Here is a 20,325-nt window from a genome sequence, read left to right on the forward strand (position 1 = left end):
CACAAAGCAGTGCACCTAAAGAAGCATCTGTATTTATGTTTACCCACTCATCAATTATGTCAGCTTTACTTCAAAGGAGGTGAAATTGATATTTTGTATTATTTTTTAACACTATACATTTTAAGCTGAGTTGTCAGTCCTGATTTGATGAAATTGGTGTCCCACCTGAAAATGTATTCTGTTTATTAAAGAGCTGTAGAGATGGGGAGAGCCCAACAAACACTAAAGCAATGGTTACTATCAGAAATATAGTGTTAACAAAACAAACAAAAAACATAACCAAAAGAATATCAACAACTTGAATCTTTGATGTAATTGACACTTTGAAGAGATCTCGTATAGATGTCACGTGTATTGTGTACCATGTTCTCAGAAGGTTGGGTTATATGAAGGTTGATTCATGGGACTGAACCAGGAACCTTTCAGCCCCTCTAACCTGAAGATCATATTGCCATATAGGCCATATAAATATCCCCCTGGGAGCAAATAATGTATGTGTGGTGCATCGGTCACCAACATGCTTTAACATGTACAGTAGCAGACTAGCAGCACAACTCACTGTCCTGTGTTCTAGACCTAAACCAACCTGCAGCTCTAGCCCATTAACTCTTTGACTGCCAGAGTATTTTCATAAAGTACTCCCCAGTGCCAGCAATTTTCGTGTTTTTTATTTTTATATTTTGTAAATTTTCATGAAAATATATTATCAGAGAGCTTTTTTTAAAGACAGCGCACAAATCCGCCACTAGAGAGCAGCACATGACAGCTTGATCAGCTGTCATGACAGCTCGCACTCCACACACAGTGTCAAAGAGAGAAATACATCAAAACAGATGTGACGTGGTCCCAGATTGTCCGATCGGACAAAATTACGATGCGATACACGACGGCGATGACTGATCGTCACCCAGACCATAGATTATAGAAGAGAACCTGTCCGTTCGTTTGTTATACAGTGTGAAAAAACGTTTGTTTACCTAATCTGGACGAAAATGACCGGGGGAAAAGAATCAAAAACCGGAAACGGAACCCAGGTCATGAAACCGGATGCAGATGTGGGTGAAGTAAGTGGAACTCGAAAATAACATTGAATTTTAAGCAGCATAGCGCGATCAGAGATTAAACAATGAACGCGAGTTCAACGCGTCAATGGCGTGGGTGGATTAAGTAGTAATTGACGTGTTTTCGAGTCAATGGCGTTTATAGAGTTAAGACCTGAAGCCGATTCTACAAATGTCTTCTAAATCCCAACAGTATTCTGAAAAAAACTATGTTTCTATATCAGTGGCTTTTTCATGTCAAGGACCCCCAACATGATATGTATTTGGCCGCCGACCCCCCATCTCAAAATATTTTGTTCCAGGGTCCCCCAGAAGCAAAGATTTGAGTTACAAATGTTCGCTTTAAAAGAGTATATATATATTCAAAGATTTGCACACATTTTCATCATTTTTCAAGAATAGCCAAAGTGTAAAATAATGCGATTTAGCTCAAATCACAAAGTGACACAGATGCGTTCCGGGTCTTAAAGGGTTAACAGGAGGCTAAATGAAACAAAACAAGTCAGCTTTCACTCTTTTTTAGTTCAAATAAAAACAAACACAGGACTGAAATACTCCATTGGAGCAATTGGCATTACAGAAATGTTACACATTATACCTCTAAAAGTCAAAACATCCAAACGTATTTACAGTACATTATAGACCCTGGCATAGGCAGCCGGCAGCGCCGGGTTCTCGTCTGCCTCAGGCTGCTCGAATATCCTTTCCGTCTGCAGGAAAGCAGTAGAGCCGATGCGTCGCCACACACACCTCTCACACAGTGGGCCCCCAACATCCACAAGGTCTGTCTGGTAGGAAAAACAAGACTTTTAACATTGTCGTCTGCCTCAGGCAGATCTGAAACATGAGTATCTGGGCGACTTTCAGACTTCTTTTTGACCTTTGAAGCAGTGTTTCTCAACCAGAAAATGCATAATTAAAAAAAACGTGTCATGAAACAATCCAACAAGCCATCTAGTAAAAACAGGCATAGCCCCAACATAATGGTAGGGGAAACACTGGCAAAGATTACTGCAGTACCTATGTACTGCATATAAGAGTACTAATACGACAGTGGGGAAATTCAGTTTATAATAATAATATCCGATTTATATAGCCCTTTTAAAAAAAAAGGTACTCAAATTCGCTTTTCAAAACAAAATAAGTTGTAATGTAAGGTTGATTGCAAATCTGTGTGTAAGAAACACAGCTGCGGCAAATCACATTAATAATGGGTGCGTTAGATTTTATGTGCGTCTGTACGGTCTATGATGCCTGCACATTGGCATGTCCTTGGCTCTGGACACGCCTATGAAAATGTAACACAGTCATTATTAATTTGTTTGGTGCAGCTGTGTTGCTTACTAGTCCGCCATGTTTTTCATCTGCTGTAATTTTTAACCTTAAATGGAAAACAAACTACAAAATCAGCCTGGGGTTTCATTCCACTTTAAGACCGGTATCAGATCAAAAAACAAACGACATACCCCACTCTACTATAAGATAAACTGAAGGCATGAGTGTGTGTGCATGTGTATGCGTGCTTACATATCTCATTGGCCGTCTGCACATGGCAAAAGCTGAATCGGTCATGATAAAGTTTTCACATTCTCGGACAGAGCAGGGTAGAGGCTGGTCCTCTTGCATCACGGAGCTGATCATTTCTGCCTTGAGGAAATACTCCTGGAGAAAACAAGGAAGGCAAAGGCATGTCAGGTATGATGATGGGGGACCGTGGAGATTTGGAAGTGGAGAAAGAGCTTGTGCTCATTTCTCTGTTGTAGGTGTGATTGGAATGGTTTAATTCATAAATGATCTTTGCCCAGAGCTATGGAGAGAGTGCGTTATGCCACTCCCTTAGACTTATGTTGTAAATGAAGAATATACATACAGTACGTATCAATTGGGTTGATGTACAGGAATTTGTTTCGGTGTGCTGAGAGATACAACAAAAAGAATGGGGAAGTAACTTGCCGTCGGGCGACCAACAGTTGCAAACACTACTGTATTGTTCCAAACACTGAATTCTCAGTGGGTGTTGATGAAGCACACACTATGCATAGTGTCACGGCAAGATGAAAGAGTGTCACACCGCTCTTAGGGATGCAAGGGGGGATGCAAGGGGTTAACCCAGGGGTGGGCAGCATGTATTTCCAAAGGGCCGTACTGACTTCGATAAAGTGAGTCACAGTGAAGGGCCACACATTGTACAATTGAATTGAAACACATGGTGCTGAATTATGTTAAAACTGCATGAATTTGGTAGATATGCCAGACTACTTCACAATAAGGTCCTTGCTTTCACAACAACAATTTTCATTTACAAAATGTTAATTTTTTCTTCTTCTTTTTTACAGCTGTACTGTGCTGTATCATGCTGGTGTACTCAAAGGTTATACTTACATAAAACAATCCACGTCAATGTCGTATCAACTTTTAAATGAGCCTATACATTTATATAGTATCTTATCTGAAATGCACCACTCCCATTAGGTCACTAATAAAACACATTGCATAATTTATCATAATGGACTCAAGGTTGACTGTTTCACTGTTACATTATAAAGTAAAATTAATAATTTACTTGTTAGCTTGTATTTAGTCTTGCATAGATATTGCATAGACGATCTGAGATCTCTGCCTAAGGATACGTCTGGTGACATCTAAATTCAATGTAGGGCAAAAACACATTTTATATATAATATATACAGTATACACACACACACACACACACTGTATAAAAAGGCGGAAAAAGGTAAATTTCTAGCCCTGATGTCGATAATGTGGTGGAATGAAAAAGAAAACAAATGCAAGGGTTGAAGCCATGAAAAACACATAAAGATAGGGTGTGGGTGGTGGAGGTCTGAGTTGGACACCTACCCCAGCCTGAGTGAGGATATGACCGACGCTATTGCTGACGATCAGGTTAGTCTTGGCACGGGTCACTGCCACATACAGTAGGTTCCACTCATCTACTGCAATCTTACCTATGGAGGAACAAACCGGGTAAAGATGATGGAGTTGAGGGACTGGAAAAATGCTTAATTTTGACTAGATTGTACAGACTAAACACTGTGTGAACTGAAGCTTAATATCACAGGATAAAAAGAAAGATGGGAAACAAACTCTGTGGGTGAGGGGAGAGAGAGAGAAACAAAAACAAAAATCACAGGTGGATATTTATTAAAACCCCAAAATGAAAGGACAAAATCATGACAGCAGGCACAAATGCAAGTAATATTAGCTATGGAAATAATCTGGACACCATGACAACATGAGGGTAAGAAAGAAATCAAAATGCATAATAATAGCACCCATTCTTGAGAATCGGGACAAAACCTTTTTTTTTAAAATATATATATTCTTCAATTATGCCGGGAAAATATATTTTAAAAGTCGTAGTGAGTTGACAATTTATTTTTCAAAGTTGCTTAGGTTCTATTAATGCTAATAGAATTACACTTTTTTTTTAATTAAATTTAGAAGGACTGACGGAGTTGACATGTTACGGTTGGGACACACCAGATAGTAATATTATTTAGTGCATTTAGCAAAAAATAGAAAGCTTACCAGAGCTTTCCCGCCTTTTTTTTAACCGGGAAATGAGACAGGGGACCTTAGAATATAGCTACAACCTGTTTAGGCCTGATTAAATTATGTTTTTGTAGAAAACAGTTTTATTTTATTTTATTTATATTACTTGTACATTCTTACATGTTATCAATACATTATAGTTATATATAGTTACATATTAGGTTTTTTTATGCTTTATTCTCAAGAATGGGTGAGTCATTAGCAGAGAAACTGCTAAGATCAGCTCCTGATTGATCTCTCAATTAATTTATGTATGACTTCATCTGTATTACAAATGTCTATGATGAAGTCTCTGAATTATGCACACAAAAACACAGACATGCAGTACAAACACACACACACACACACACAAACATGGACATAATACCCACTCCATGAGATGCCGGCCCAGCGTGGAAGGTTGTGTCTGGCAGAGGGAACCTTGGCGAAGTCATCAGTGATGATCACAGTGTCAAACTCCAGACCTTTGGCCTTGTGGACTGTTCCCAGGATGAAGTCTACAACGAGAGAAATGTGACGTGCCAGTGAGGGAGTGTTTAGCCCATTAAAGGAGAATTTTGGACTAAAGTTTTATTACCTTTTCTATGATGTTATGATATCTTAGGTAGCTATTAACACATCGGGTGCCAAACACGGTCTGAACCGTGTTTGCGCAGAGTAGCGGTCCGGTGCCGAACACGGTCCAGACCGTGAAATATGTCTTTTTGTTTTTTTCGTTTTTCTCCACACGGGCGGGGCTAGAGCAGCTCTGGGAGTACCCATTGTGATCTTGAGAAGGATAGGCCAGATAGATCACCGGAAAAACAAAAACATGGCTGCCATCCACTTCCTGTCTATTTCCTTCTTTAAAACACCTATATCTCCGAATCTGTTTCCGGTGGGGAAAACCGGTCATGCGCGATGCGCGATCCCCCCCCATTGTAACTCGCGAGTGAAATGTTATCGTTCCAGGCTGTAGCCAGGGTCATCGCGCAACATGAATGGATGTTTTTTTTTACATGGATTTGCTCCTCGTGGAGTCTAGAGCTTTAAACAGCAAAGCGCAGTCAATGGGGAGAATGCTGGCACCCAACGTAAGTTGTTATGAAAAAATGCTGGCACCCAATGTGTTAACACATCGGGTGCCAAACACGGTCTGAACCGTGTTTGCGCAGAGTAGCGGTCCGGTGCCGAACACGGTCCAGACCGTGAAATATGTCTTTTTGTTTTTTTCGTTTTTCTCCACACGGGCGGGGCTAGAGCAGCTCTGGGAGTACCCATTGTGATCTTGAGAAGGATAGGCCAGATAGATCACCGGAAAAACAAAAACATGGCTGCCATCCACTTCCTGTCTATTTCCTTCTTTAAAACACCTATATCTCCGAATCTGTTTCCGGTGGGGAAAACCGGTCATGCGCGATGCGCGATCCCCCCCCATTGTAACTCGCGAGTGAAATGTTATCGTTCCAGGCTGTAGCCAGGGTCATCGCGCAACATGAATGGATGTTTTTTTTTACATGGATTTGCTCCTCGTGGAGTCTAGAGCTTTAAACAGCAAAGCGCAGTCAATGGGGAGAATGCTGGCACCCAACGTAAGTTGTTATGAAAAAATGCTGGCACCCAATGTGTTAATAGCTATTAAAATATGTGATCTAACCTAAGGCCTATCCGCTCACCTTTTAAGCTGTGGCGGACCAGGGGTGGAGTTATGACATTTTTCTACTGTACCATTCATCCTAAGATATCATAGAAAAGGTAATAAAACTTTAGTCCAAAATTCTCCTTTAACCCATGAAGACAGGGGACGCATATCTGTGTTCGCTTTAAAAATAATAATATTTTTATTTTAATATATATATATATATATATATATATATATATATATATATATATATATATATATATATATATATATATATATATATATATATATACATATACACACACACATACAAAGATTTTCACCAAAACGATTTTTCAAAAATAGCAGATCTACAAGCTCATAGCGCGGCACCGAGTGCTGTGCTATGAGCTTGTATATCTGCTAAAGCCTTGCCATGGTGCAACTCCAAAGGTGGACAAGAAATCAAAAATAATTGCTCCATTGATTAGAAATTGATAATTCAAAATATGCTCCTCATTGACTTACTCAAAATCACTCTTTTAGCACATAAAATGCAAACCAAAGTTGATTCAGACAATATAGAACATCACCAAACCCAGAACTGTTTGTGTTTTTAATAAAAATTTTAACTTCCTGTTGATTTTGCTATTTATGTTAAGAAAAACCCGGACTGTATCCACGGATCCGGATCTTCAAATAGTAAAATCAACAGGAAGTTGACATTTTTATTTAAAAAAAAACTATACAGTACTGGGTTTGGTGATGTTCTATATGGTCTGAATGAGCTTTGTTTGTGTTCGTTTATAGGCTAAAAGAGTGACTTTGAGAGCTGTTCTACCCTACAATGTAAGTCAATGAGGAGCATATTTTGAATTATCAATTTCTAATCAATGAAGCAATTATTTTTGATTTCTTGTCCACCTTTGGAGTTACAGCATGGCGAGGTAAGTCAGGTAACTTACACAACCCAAACCTCTACCAAAGTGGTCTTGCCCTTTAATGGCTTAAGAGTGTGCCGTGTACACACTGGGAGTATGTGTATGCTTCCTGGGAACACATGCATGCATACCTGCTTTTCTCATTTCACCCTCAAAACAGTTGTTGAGGCGTTCCACCAGTTCGGGGATGCGTTTGGTGTACTTTTCCACCACGGTCACTTTGGCCGCTAACTCGAGGTCCTCTGTCTGCTCAGCGTATTTCTTCAGGCCGTGGAACCCCCCCATTTTAGAGGTGAGGAAGATGCTGATGAAGGGGTCTTTAATGACTTTAGAATGAGGAAGGGAATAAAGGGGAATATAAATACCACAAAACCATTCATTTGGTGATAAAATGAAGCAATGTGAGTGAGTGTGCCTCACTTGGTTTTGACTGCATTAGGTTCCATATATTCAGAATGGTGTTCAGGCTTTCTCCAATGCGTCCCTGGGAGATAAGAAATTACAATTAACACATTACAATCAAGGTATTTAGCTGACGATCTAATCCAGAACAATTTACAAGTGCGATATCGGAGTAAATAAGAATATTAGTGTGTGTGTGTGTGTGTGTCTGTCTGTCTACTGTTATCTGAGATACTTCTCATTGTCTGTACCTGGATTTACATGAGTTTCTTGTGTATAGAAATGGTGTTGTATTATATTCATTTTAAAATAAATTCATGTAAAAGGGTCAATAGGGTTCTTCCTGCAGTCGGGTCAGGGTCACTCAAGTGGTTCATCTTCCAGGGAGCATGAATGCATTCAGCAAGTCTCATGACAATCCACCATTAGATTTTTGTCTTGGGTGCAATATATACTTTCCCCATTTTCAACTGTTTTTATTACATTTTGACACTTGCTTTGGCAATGTAAACGTATGTTTTCTCATGCCAATAAAGCTCCTTTGAATTTAAATTGTGTGCAAGTGGAAATAGAGGAAAATGGGCAATGGGATCACCAACATCAGTATGGTTCATCCTCTGAAGAGCGTGAAAGTGCACAGCAAATTCCCTGTCAATCCAGCAAGTAGTTTTCAATTGTTTCTACCTTTGTTTGAGACCAAAACTCAACACTTACTTACATTGAAATGCTGATAATGTAAGTAAAATAAAATGTGGACTCAATTTAGCATTTCTGCTGATATGGGATATCAACACTGACAAACCATTGAGCGTGTCTATGTGTGTTCATGTGGATGGGGCAGGATTCTTACTCCAACAAAGTGAATCCTGCAGCGGGGGTTGGCATCGGTGAGCTTCACGGCTTCACTGAACATGCCGACGTTAGTGCGGGACAGAATAGCCGTCTTCCCCTGCACAGACACGCCTCCTGATCCATTCATCGCAGCAAGTGGGTATGTGCTCTCGTCACAGAACCTACCTGTGGGTGGACGGGTAACACACAGGGAGGAACAAACACACACACACACACAAGGACATGTGCGAGCAAGGCACACAGGCACATAGAAAAACTGTCAGAATGTTTTGCGGTTTTCAATAACATTAACACAAAATAACCAAAAATAGCAACAAGTACCTGGCTGGTTTCCTCCCACTAGAATCTTCTTCTTGATTCTCTTGCACACTCTGAGAATGGTAGCGGCTACGTAGGCAATTTCAGCACCAAACCTAAAACTCTGGAAAGAGGATTAGCAAATTAGAGATTAATTATAGAGTAAATACAGGACAGTTTCACTTTAGTTTTCACCTTACTTTAACGTCAGTTTATGGTTTAGGAGTCAGAGTGAGAGGGCCATTTCAAATCAACTCCATGTTTAGTGAAATGCCCATTCAATGTAGCATGAGAATGTTTTGTGGTGTGTGTGTGTGTGTGTGTGGTGTGTGTTCACCTGTGTCAGGTAGTAGAGGTGAGTGTGTTCCACCATGTGCAGTGCGTTGACCGCCCCCCTGAAGGTGTAGATCTGCTGGTGGGGATCTCCAACCAGTATCTTCCCGCAGGGCGGAGACAGCAAGATGTCCAAGATGGCTGGGAAGGAAATTAATCCATTTAGACCGGGAACGCAGCTGTGTGTCACTTTAAGATTGCTTTGGGCTATTAAAAAATAGCACATATACTATGAACTTGTAGATCAGCTATTTTTGAAAAACCGTGAAAGTTTGTGCAAATCTTTGAATATATATAGATGTAATTTTTGTAACTAAAATCTTTGCTTCGGGGGATCTCTGGAACAAAATATTTTGAGATGTTTCAGTTTTTTCATATTTCAACAAAACATGTGAGGCAGAAAAGTGAGGAAAAAATTGTAATAGCGAGCCAAGCTTTCTGTACAAGTGTGTGTTAGCAGTACAGTAATGATACCTGGAGTGCAGTCCTGCGCCTCGTCTATGAAAATGACATCAACGGACATATAGTCGGAGAGGCACGGATTTTGCAGCTGCCAACACTTCAGATAACCTGATGAAAAGAGAGCACTGTTAAAACCTTCAAACCTTTCTTTCTTTCATTTGCCAGCGATGAATAGGGCTGTCACGATTACAGATTTAAGTTTACGATTAATTGTCACTCAAATGATTGCGATTAACGATTTAATTGTGTGTTTGGCCATTGAACATTGGGGAACATATGAATAAAAACTATCTTTTCCGTTTGCCTTTTAGGCTTCCCAATAAAAAAATTGCACAGGGCAGATTTGACAAATAACTTAAATATACAAAGAAATTATTGACATGTATAATAATTTTATAGATGTAAAAATAACAGAAATAGCTGATCTACAAGCTTACAACACGTCACAAAGTGATGCGTTGTAACCTTCTAGATCGGCAACGATTATGACGATTATGCAAAAATAATTGCGATTAGACTATTATGTAATAATTGCGACAGGCCTAGCGATGAACACTGCTCGTATTGCCGACTTACCGTCATGAGTCATTTTATAGCCGGCTTTACTTTTTTCGCTGGGATTCCTCATTTTGTCCCAGATCCTCTGCGCGTCTTTCACATAGCCCTGCAATTTCACAGAAATTCACCGTTACCTGTGTGTACCAGTGTTGATTTTGTCGACTAAAACTATGACGAAAAATGTTCGTCGACTACCTTTTTTCACTGACGAAAACGAAATCAAAACTAAATCAAAACTAAGCTACGATGACAAATAAAATAAAAACTAGACAAAAATGTTAGTGAGGGACTAGTGGAGAAGACATCCAGTAGAACTAAAAGACAAGTCATTTTATGTTTGATTGCGCTCGGGTGTTGCGCTCTGAAAATAGCAGATCTACAAGCTCACAACGCGTCGCAGCGCGACTCGCTGTGAGCTTGTAGATCGGCTATTTTCACCATGCAACCAAGTGTAAAATCAGCCATTACGACGTCATCAAGGCACCGCCAAGATACATTTCAGTCGACTAAATCAACTGTAGTTTTAGTCTTAGACTATAATCTTATGATATTTAGTCGACTAAAACTAGACTTCAGATGACTAAAATATGACTAAAACGAAAAAAATTTTTTTTTCAAAAGACGAAAGATGATTAAAACAGAATAAAATGTATAATAAATAAATACATTTGCTGTCAAAATCAACACTTGTGTGCACTCACAAGTGCACTAGCAGGACAACCAGTGTTGTTTACCACCAGGATGTCATACTTTTGACTCTGCATGCGTTTGGGAATGTGTTGTGTGGGGGGTGTGTTGTTGTGGGAGTAATGTATATATTTGTGGATGTTCTTGCAACGTGTGCATCTTTGTAAGCACCCTAATTTTGTGGTCGTCCACGGTTTCGATGACTCCCTTGTTGTTTTTGCAGGTGGGAGGGACATGGCTGGCGTTGACACGTCTGTCTGCTGAGGCCATGTAAGCGTTGATAGTCTGAGCCACAACCTTGCCATTGATGAATCCACCACGGCCTTTAGGCAGGCAATAGTTGACGGTCAACGCCTTCAGGTTAGAGCCCAGCTTCTTCTGGTATCTGTTGTAGGGAAGCAGAGACAACATGACTAGGGGCAGGAAAACAACTTTTCAACCACTCGACTTCAAATGATCAGAGCATGTTCACTAGCACATTGGTTCTCAAAGTGGGGTCTGGGGACCCAAAGGGGTCCTTGGGGGGGTTCCAGGGGGTCCCCAGCAAAATGTGTTAATATAGAGTCACAATAATTTGAACCACATTAACCTTTTATATTTTGGCTATTCAAAAATAGCAGATATACAAACTCATAGCGCGAGCTTGTAGATCTGCTATTTGTGAAAATGTGTGCAAATCTTTGAATATATTGTTTTAAAGCCAACATTTGTAACTAAATCTGTGCTTCTGGGGGTCCCTGGAACTAAATATTTTGAGATGGGGTCCGCGGCCAAATACACATAATTTTGGGGGTCCTTGACATGAAAAAGATTGAGAACCACTGACATAGAAATATACTGTAGGTTTTTCATAAAAAGACATTTGTAGAATCAGTTTCAGGTCTTAACTCTTTCACTGCCACACTTATTTCAGACTGTGTCGTCCCAGTGCCAGGAAAAAGGTGCATTTTTCCTCCTTTTTTTTTTTAACATTGAAGTGAATGTAGCAGCAATTTTTTGGATAGCGTTATCTCCTAGTTCCTTTGAGATAACAAACAAAAAAAAAACCCAAAAAATAATAATAATATTTTTTTCAATTTAATTTTTTTTTTTTTTTTCGTCTTTCCGTCATTGGCCATGATAGCCATAGAGCCATCGGACGGGAATTCCCGTTTTTGGCAGTTAAAGAGTTAATGGTTAGAGAAAGATACAATAGGGAAAGGGATGGAACTGGGGACTGACATTTTGCCCACAGCACCGAAGGCCATGGAGTGGATAGTCCTGCAGGCCACGTTGCTGGGGAAACGACGCTGTGCCTCTTCGGCCACTGACTTGTTGAAGGCCACGTAGAGGAACTTCAGGTGTGGCCTTTGTTCGGCATACCTCACCAGGGTGGTGGTCTTCCCGGTACCTGAAACACATCAATATACCGTCCCGTCAGTCGGACCTCTAGGTTCATGCTCTTTTCAGAACATACTTCATAAATATCACCGAGAGGTTTTTTCATCATACAGGATTGAACCATTTGTGATGTAAGATGTCCATTGTGCATTGTGGCTCACTCACGCTAAAAGATACGGCAAATAATTAAGTCTCTTCATATATTGATAGAAATAAAATAATAGTGTAGTGGAGCTGAAAATGTACAAATATGAGTTATATAATGCTAATCTGATAACTAACTGTAAATATAAATTTTAGACATTTAGACGATGCTCTTTTCCAGAACAACGTGGCATGAACACTAGTCAACAAACTACACATTTGTAGTCTGAAGAGGTGATTTTTCAGACTGCCGCAGACAATGGGGATTGAGTCTGCAGTCGCATTAAGGGACTCGGAAACGGAGGTGATATAACTACAAATTGACGGATTGTATGTAGATGTAAACATGTTGCACCAAAACTTTGTTCAAACTGACATAGTTCATGAATGAAGTATGACACATGGCATCGCATTAGGAGGCGGACATGGTGCCTGTACCTGCAAAGGCCATGATCTTGACCACGTGGTCGTTCCCGATGTCATGGCTTAGGATCTGATGTTGCTCATGGGTCACGGGAAGTTGGGGCCTAATGGCAGGAAACACGCACAACACCACAAGCAAAAATCTATTATACAAAACAACACAAACAAAAATCTATTATACAAAACAACACAAACAAAAATCAATTATACAAAACAATAGTACAATATCTGATCTTGAATATAGGATTAATGAAAGATGTGGACACATTTGTGACATGTTTATCTTGAGCGGGGCTCAAGATAGCCATGTCGGTCGGTCCATCACAGCGCATCTTGAAACAGACTTGTCAGATTGCCATGAAATCTGCTGTGCACCGCCACCTTCATGAACGCCAGAGGATTTGATTACCATAATGCCTTCCCTCTAGTGCCAGCCCAAGGCCAGAATTTACAGTTACACATACAGTAATCTCTCCACATCTATTGAAAAAACTAGACGACACTAAATGTGCACAGCCAGGATGATTCATTCTAGGCAATATGGCGTTTAGCGAGGCCAATAACTATAACCTTTTATTCAAAAAAGGTTTGTTGTGCAATCCATAAACCTTCCAAATCAAATTAACAAAAGCCCTGTATATCAATGCCTTTGCAACCTCACCCTTTGTGATTGGTGTAGATTGGAGTGGGCGCATTCTCCATCAGGTGAAGTACATAATAAATATTGTAGTGCAACCTGGAGAAGACATGGGAAAGAGTAAGGGTGGGGATGTGAAATAATTTTAATATATTATTATATTATTCATTCATTTATCATTTTAGCCGTGCTTTCCCTCTATAGTACATAGGGAGAGGCTATTAACCGATTTTTACTGTTGAACACGATTTAAAAGCAATACTCTACTCAGGTCCAAAAACTAAATGTAGAACTGAAAACATTTTTTATAATTCAGTTGAGGAGCCTTGCAGACAGAGGTTCTACAGCCTACATAGATGTTTAAAGATGTAGCATTTTGTAGCAATTATTATCCAAAGAGAAAGAGACATCATTTTTGTTTATCATTTGCTATGTATTATTTGGCTTCAGTATTATTCATGTTTGGAAACAAATACATTTTGGAAAATATAATAAAACCTCTAAATTACAAATGCTCATGTGATTTCATACATCCATAATAGATTTATGCATGATAATCGTGAAAATTATGATTATTTCTCTCACTGTAAAATCGCACCATCACAATCCAGAATCATCCCTAGATGTACACTGTATGTCTCACCTGTTACTGATCCAGATATTGTTCCTATCCATGGCAAGCAGAAACGTGGCCATCTCACTCAGGAACTCTGTTATGGCACTGTGGGTCATGGTGCCCTGGAGGTGACACACCAGTGCCTGCACGTCCTTCACCGTTTCACTCAACACCAAAATCAAAGCCATTGCTGCATAGGCCCTATTAGGACCCTAAACATTGAAAAGACATTTTTTTATTTAGTAAAAGTTAACATTTAAAACTATGTATACACACAGCATGTGAGGGAAAGATGGAAGACAAAATGTATACTTTGTCGCATGCCCTTTTTGACTGAGTGAAAATATGTCAATTTTGTGGAGCGAAAGGGTTGTGCAACGATGAATTAGCCTCAATGCTATGGATTGATGCTCACATTTTGGGGGATATCTGGAAATCTGGATGTGATGCAGGCCTCAGCTTGGGGAAACAGACGATGCCTCTTTACACACTGCTGAACATCGTCAGGCCTCACCCTCTCACCAGGCTGGTGTTGAGCCATCAAGCTGATGAGTGCATACATATAAATCAATAAATACACACACACACAAACATAATGACTTCTTAAAGGAGTTGCAATCACTAAAACATGTTTTTGAGTTGTTAACTGATATCTAGGTGTTTTTGGCTAATGCCAGCCCAGGATGAAACTCATCGTATCCCCTATACATAGTTATACAGTCAAGCCCCTAGCAGGGACCCCCCGGACTCTATAAATGTATGGAAGGATGATTGTTATTGCTTAAAACATGTAACTTTTTAATTTTGTGGGACACAATATGCTAAAACGTTAAGTTCTTAAAAAGGTTACATAGTGCTGCTTTAAGATGATACCGGACTTGTACACCCATGTCCAATACTGTTCACTCTGCTGTTTTCATTTCACTGTACGTGTCTGAGAGCAATGCACCAACCACCAAGGCAATGGTGGCTGATGTCAGACTGTGACAGTTGAGGGGGTGAAGATGGCCACAAAGTAGGCAAACTCAAGACATTTTGATGTGTACATTGCCAAGACTTCTTTCTCCAACACATACTAGTGTGTCTCCATAATTACAAGACAATAGAGAATTACCTGACCAGTTGACAGACGCTCTGACACTGTTGTTTTCTGTCATTCGTTTCGAGAAGAATGCAACTCTCTCCAAGGATCGTCCTGACTGTGGACATGGCACTTTTTTCTCCCATGAGGTACCGGTAGTACCGCTTCTTCAGGGGAACAAACTGCACATGATGGGACACAACACACAAAGACATATTAAGGGTTTTCTCACTTTTCTATGGCCTGAGCTAAAGTAAACCCTATGCTATGGAAAATCCAGACACAGGGGCCGCATCATTCCCGGGGCAGTGTAGGTGAGGCTCTACACCTCAGCAAGCAATCGATCTCACTGGGTCTGGAGAATTGTAGGGAACGGGTTGCTCGGATGATACTGATAAAAACACGTATTTATTATATAGAAAATAATATAGAAAATCAGAGGTCAGGGTTAAAAGGAGTAGTTCACCCCAAAAATTACTTATTTTCTGTCAATTACAAACCCCATGAAACCTTGAATTCATGGTGATTTTATTGTTTTTTTATTGCTGGTCAGAAGGAGACTCAATTGAGTTTCCGCTGGTCATCAAATTATTGGCTAAGGAATGCGACAAAAACTAAAAAAAATCTCCATGAACTCAAGGCTTCATGTGGTGTGTAATTGACAGAAAATAAGTAATTTCTTGGGTGAACTACTCCTTTAAGGTCTTAAGGACGCTCACAGAGCACAACTTGTTTACATTCATTTCACACATACACTTCCTCTGACTGGACAAGAGATGCTCCATTGCTTTCGTTCAAACCTCGTCTCACACCAGTTATCTTAACCTCAGTGTTTATGGGGCTAATGGGGGTCTTAAAGGCCACCCATAGCGCCAACAGGAAGCGTTGCGCTACCATGTGCTGCAGGGAGAACACCACTGAGGGTTGTACATAGACAATTACCCTTTCAAACCCCCATCTCAAAATATGTTGTTCCAGGGACCCCCCAAAAGTTATAAGAGTTAAAAATGTTCACTACGGAAAAACAGCTATTCAAAGATTTGCACACATTTTCACGATTTAAAAAAATAAATAGCAGATCTATCGATCTACCGCGCTATGAGCTTGTATATCTGCTATTTTTGAATAGCCCAAAGAAATCTTAAAATGACACAGATGCGTTCTCGGTCTGAAAGGGTTAACCTATTGAGACCTGTGGCCGATTCTAAAAACCTCTTCTAAATCCTGATCTAAGTTTTCTGAAAAACTATTTATTCACAAAAGAAAAGGGGAAAAACATATGTTGCTATATATTGTACATGCAGAGTAGAAACAACTACCCCAAAAGGTTCCCGGATTGAAAGGTACAGTTACATATACATATAGGGGTTCCCGCCTCCCGGTCTAAATGGGTTAAGGGGCTAACTGTTTTGACGCACACTGTTCGCAGCCAGTGTGTTTAAAAACAACAAGAAACAAAGATAAAAAAAATATATATATAAGAGTTAAAAGAAATAAGAAACGGCCATGATGGAAAAACATGAAAGTCAATCTTAACTAGTGTCACTTACCTTGGGGTCCTGGATGACGTCTTTCCAGCGGTGGCAGACCAGAACGGCGTGGCGGTACAGCTCCTGGGCAGGGAGGAGGCTCAGAACCTTCCTCAGAACTTCCACCGGCAGATCGTCCGCACAGCCCTGGGGCTCCACCAGGTGTCTGCTGCTGCCCAGGAGCCCAAAGTGGGCGTCAGGGAGAGCCTCCACATCAATTTGTGTCAGTTCTTCGTCTACCTGGCTGCCATTTTCTTGGCTCCAAGTCAAGACACCATCGTCGTCAAACTGATCATCATTGTCCCACATTTCTGCCGTTATCCCCTCCAAGTAGTCGGTTTCCTCTTCCTGCTTCATTGCAGCGACTAGGAGACTAATATCATCATCATCGTCATCTTCCTCCTCCTCGTCCACCGTTGGCTTTTTTTGAGGAGTGACTTCTCTGTCGAGTCCTCGTGACTGTGAGGACGTGCACTGCTGGGTGGCGTTTCGGGGGCTGAAACTGACAGCTGAGGTCAGAGAAAATATGTCCTGCTGCTGCTTTAATGGTGTGGCCAGGAGACTCACGTCATCGTCGTCATCATCCTCCTCCTCCTCCTCCTCCTCCTCTGGCCCTTTTTTAGGAGTGAGCTCTCTAGCAAGTCCTGGTGAGGATGTCAACTGCTGGGTGGATTTATTCGGGCTGGAACGAACTACTCTTGTCACGGAAAAGAAGTCGGCAATGCCCTTTTGTCCCTTGTCTGGACTCCCTGACAGCAGTAAGGAAAAAGCAGGGAGAAATCTTTAAATATGCTCAGTGCTAGATCCCAGGATGGGAGGAACCAAAGAATGATGGACTGTTCCCCAGACCAATTAAATGGTGCTTGATGCGGTTTTATTAATCAATTTGAGATACGTATACTCGTCTAGGAATGGGTTTGATGTGGTTATAATAATAATGCTAATGAATTGCATTTTTATAGCGCTTTTCCATGTGCTCAAAGCGCTTTACAATGGTTCATTCATTCCTACGGGGGCATTGGGTGGTTATAGTTAAGAAAAGTGTCGGGGGGGGACAGGGACAACAAATAACTCAATAGCTTATGCCAAATTGTTGAAGCTACTGCTAGTATCATGTCATAAAACATTCAGATTTAGCTTTCTCTGACGTGATTAGATTGTATTCCAAGTCAATTACCAAGTTTCGGTTTCTTTGTGGGTGTCCTGGGATAGAGTCCTCTGTTGGGATCATAATTGTGGCTCCTGTGGTTGACGTTATTATTGGGCTGGGTGAGGGCATCGGTGCCCTCTGAACTTCTCCCCAAACGGCCACACTCCTCGGCACTGAGGTGTCTTCTCTTGGCCTTTGCTGAAAAACAGAGGATGCCGAAAAGGTGGATCATTTTCATTCATTGATGAACAGAATCAGCTTTCATTCATTAATTGTTTATTTATCTATTTTATAGAAAAGATGATTTGTACCAGATTTAGCTACTGACCCCGGGGGTCAGTAGCTAAATCTGGTACAAATCATCTTCTCTCTTAGCCCTAGAATGTCTGTGATCTTACATACATTTCAAGTATTCCAAATACACAGTCATAGATAGCTCTCGGCGCCCCACTGTGTAGTGCCGATCTGCGCGGCCATAAAAGTGCTCTAAACTCCGTCTGTACTCACCCAATAATTAATTCCTAAGACTTGGAGTCATATTTTGTCCTCTAGTTTCATATCCATGTGAAAGTTCTGCCAGAAAACGTGTGTTTAGTCAAATATCTCCACTTTTTCACGAGCTGCACACAGACGACTTTCTGTACTGGGCGAGGGGCCAGGAATGATTGCAGGACTGAATATACGTAACTTCCTTTAGGACGCACAAATGTTTGGGACACACAATTGGCAGGTGATGTGATTCATTACCCCGCACCAATCACAAGCACCTGTCAATTGTGTGTCCCAAACATTTGTGCGTCCTAATGGAAGTTACGTATATTCAGTCCTGCAATCATTCCTATTTCCTGGCCCCTCGCCCAGTACAGAAAGTCGTCCGTGTGCAGCTCGTGAAAAAGTGGAGATATAGATCGGCACTACACAGTGGGGCGCCGAGAGCTATCTATGACTGTGTATTTGGAATACTTGAAATGTATGTAAGATCACAGACATTCTAGGGCTACTTCTCTCTTTGATACCCCCATCTCTCTCACACACACACACACACACACCCACACACGCACGCATGCATGCACGCACACACGCCAGTTGGCCGAAGCCATGTGAGTCTCTCCACTCCAGTCAACAAAGCATAAATGGTCAAGTAAACATGCTTGCCATGAACGTTAAAATTCAGCTTACCTTTAACAGCGAGTTCCATCCTTACATCACCACTGTCTCGATATCATCTGTCTGTCTACACACAATGAAACAAAATCTCACTTATATGTGCTGGCTTTGTTGAGTATGTATTTACTGTCTGTATGTGAGAAAGCAGTGGTGTAAAAGTAACTAAGTACATTTACTCAAGTACTGTACTTAAGTATAATGTTGAGGTATTTTTACTTTACTGGACTAGTTCCAATATTCAGTACTTTTACTTCTACTCCACTACATCTCAGAGGCAAGTATTATACTTTTACAAGTATAAAACGTTACTTTGCAGATATAAATTATTACATTATAAAACATACATTAACCACTTCAGCCCTATTTTATACCTAGGCTATTTGAAAATAGCCGATCTACAAGCTCACAACGCGTTGCATCGCGACATTGTGATCTTGTAGATCTGCTATTTACAAACATTTTAGTACTTTCACTTTTGGTACTTCCAGTACATTTTGCTACCAATACTTTTGTACTTTTACTCAAGTAAATTTTGAACACCAGACTTTTACTTCTAACAGAGTACCTCTACATTGCAGTATTGATACTTTTACTTAAGTAAAACATTTGAGTACTTTTTCCATCACTGGAATGTGAGAGTGAGGAGTTTGGAGTAAAACACGTTTGAATGCATGAAAACAAGCACCAAGTATTGAGCCCAGTGCTAACAACACAGAGTTAAAAATAAGGCTGACAGCATTCCGTTAGCCAATACGTTAATGGTAACCCTCACGAAGTCAGTATTTAACGTCTCTTTTTCCTAAAATGGTATTTGAGAAACATTTACTTGCCTGCCCTGTTAATGGTTTGCAACTTTGCATCGATCCTTTAAATAATGTGTTTACCTTTCGAATTCTTCTTCTGGCCGTGGCCAAGCGGATACCGGATGTGTGAGGAACTCGTTCGGTGTTTTGATTGGTTCGATTGGAACATGTCCCGCCTTTTCCTTCCTGAGCCGGACGCGCGTGTTTTTAGTTTTCAACCAGTGTTGCCATGTCCGCTTATTATAAGCGACTTTGGGCTTGTTTTTCTGTGAAGTTGCTTGTAAATATTTGGCGGTTACGGCGGGTTGCGTTAATTGTGGGCTTGTTTCTTAAGTGCAATTGCTTATTTGGGCTTATTTTTAAAGTGTAGTTGCTCATGTGGGCTTGTTTCCAATGTTTTTTATTTTAATTATGGTTGAAAAATGACATGACACAAAATAAATGAAAAAAGTCATGGAAAACTCACCCTTTCACATGCACTCCTACTGTACATCCGTACAAACCTAGAGATCTTGCCACTTTACAGTCAGTTTACACTTTGCATGTCACTTTGGATAAGAACGCCTGCTTTGTAACTTATTACAGCACTTCACCCATTTTCTGAAGTTATCTGCGTTTAATTAGTCCTC

General features: G+C 40.5%; 1 protein-coding gene across 2 annotated transcripts; it reads right to left on the bottom strand.

Moving 5' to 3' along the window:
* Positions 1-1,563: 1,563 nt before the first annotated feature.
* fbxo18 (F-box DNA helicase 1) lies at positions 1,564-19,814 on the bottom strand. 2 transcript variants are annotated; one of them, XM_080421000.1, is made up of 22 exons: positions 19,778-19,814; positions 18,906-18,960; positions 17,754-17,924; positions 16,598-17,325; positions 15,081-15,229; positions 14,382-14,511; positions 13,994-14,178; positions 13,375-13,449; positions 12,729-12,817; positions 11,988-12,156; positions 10,938-11,151; positions 10,098-10,185; positions 9,534-9,629; positions 9,064-9,200; positions 8,751-8,850; positions 8,428-8,594; positions 7,596-7,659; positions 7,307-7,501; positions 5,006-5,131; positions 3,921-4,027; positions 2,589-2,723; positions 1,564-1,849 (listed from the first exon to the last, which is right to left on the bottom strand). In XM_080421000.1, the coding sequence occupies exons 2-22, from the start codon at positions 18,922-18,924 to the stop codon at positions 1,688-1,690; spliced, it is 3,306 nt and encodes a 1,101-aa protein (XP_080277126.1). In that variant the 5' UTR covers positions 18,925-18,960; positions 19,778-19,814; the 3' UTR covers positions 1,564-1,687. The 2 variants fall into 2 exon arrangements, with proteins under 2 accessions (XP_080277126.1, XP_080277125.1); XM_080420999.1 differs by having other exon boundaries at positions 18,906-18,956; positions 19,720-19,804.
* Positions 19,815-20,325: the final 511 nt, after the last annotated feature.

The sequence above is a fragment of the Gymnoscopelus braueri genome, assembly GCF_963280865.1.
Source record: "Gymnoscopelus braueri genome assembly, chromosome: 23".
Classification (NCBI taxonomy): Eukaryota; Metazoa; Chordata; class Actinopteri; order Myctophiformes; family Myctophidae; genus Gymnoscopelus; species Gymnoscopelus braueri.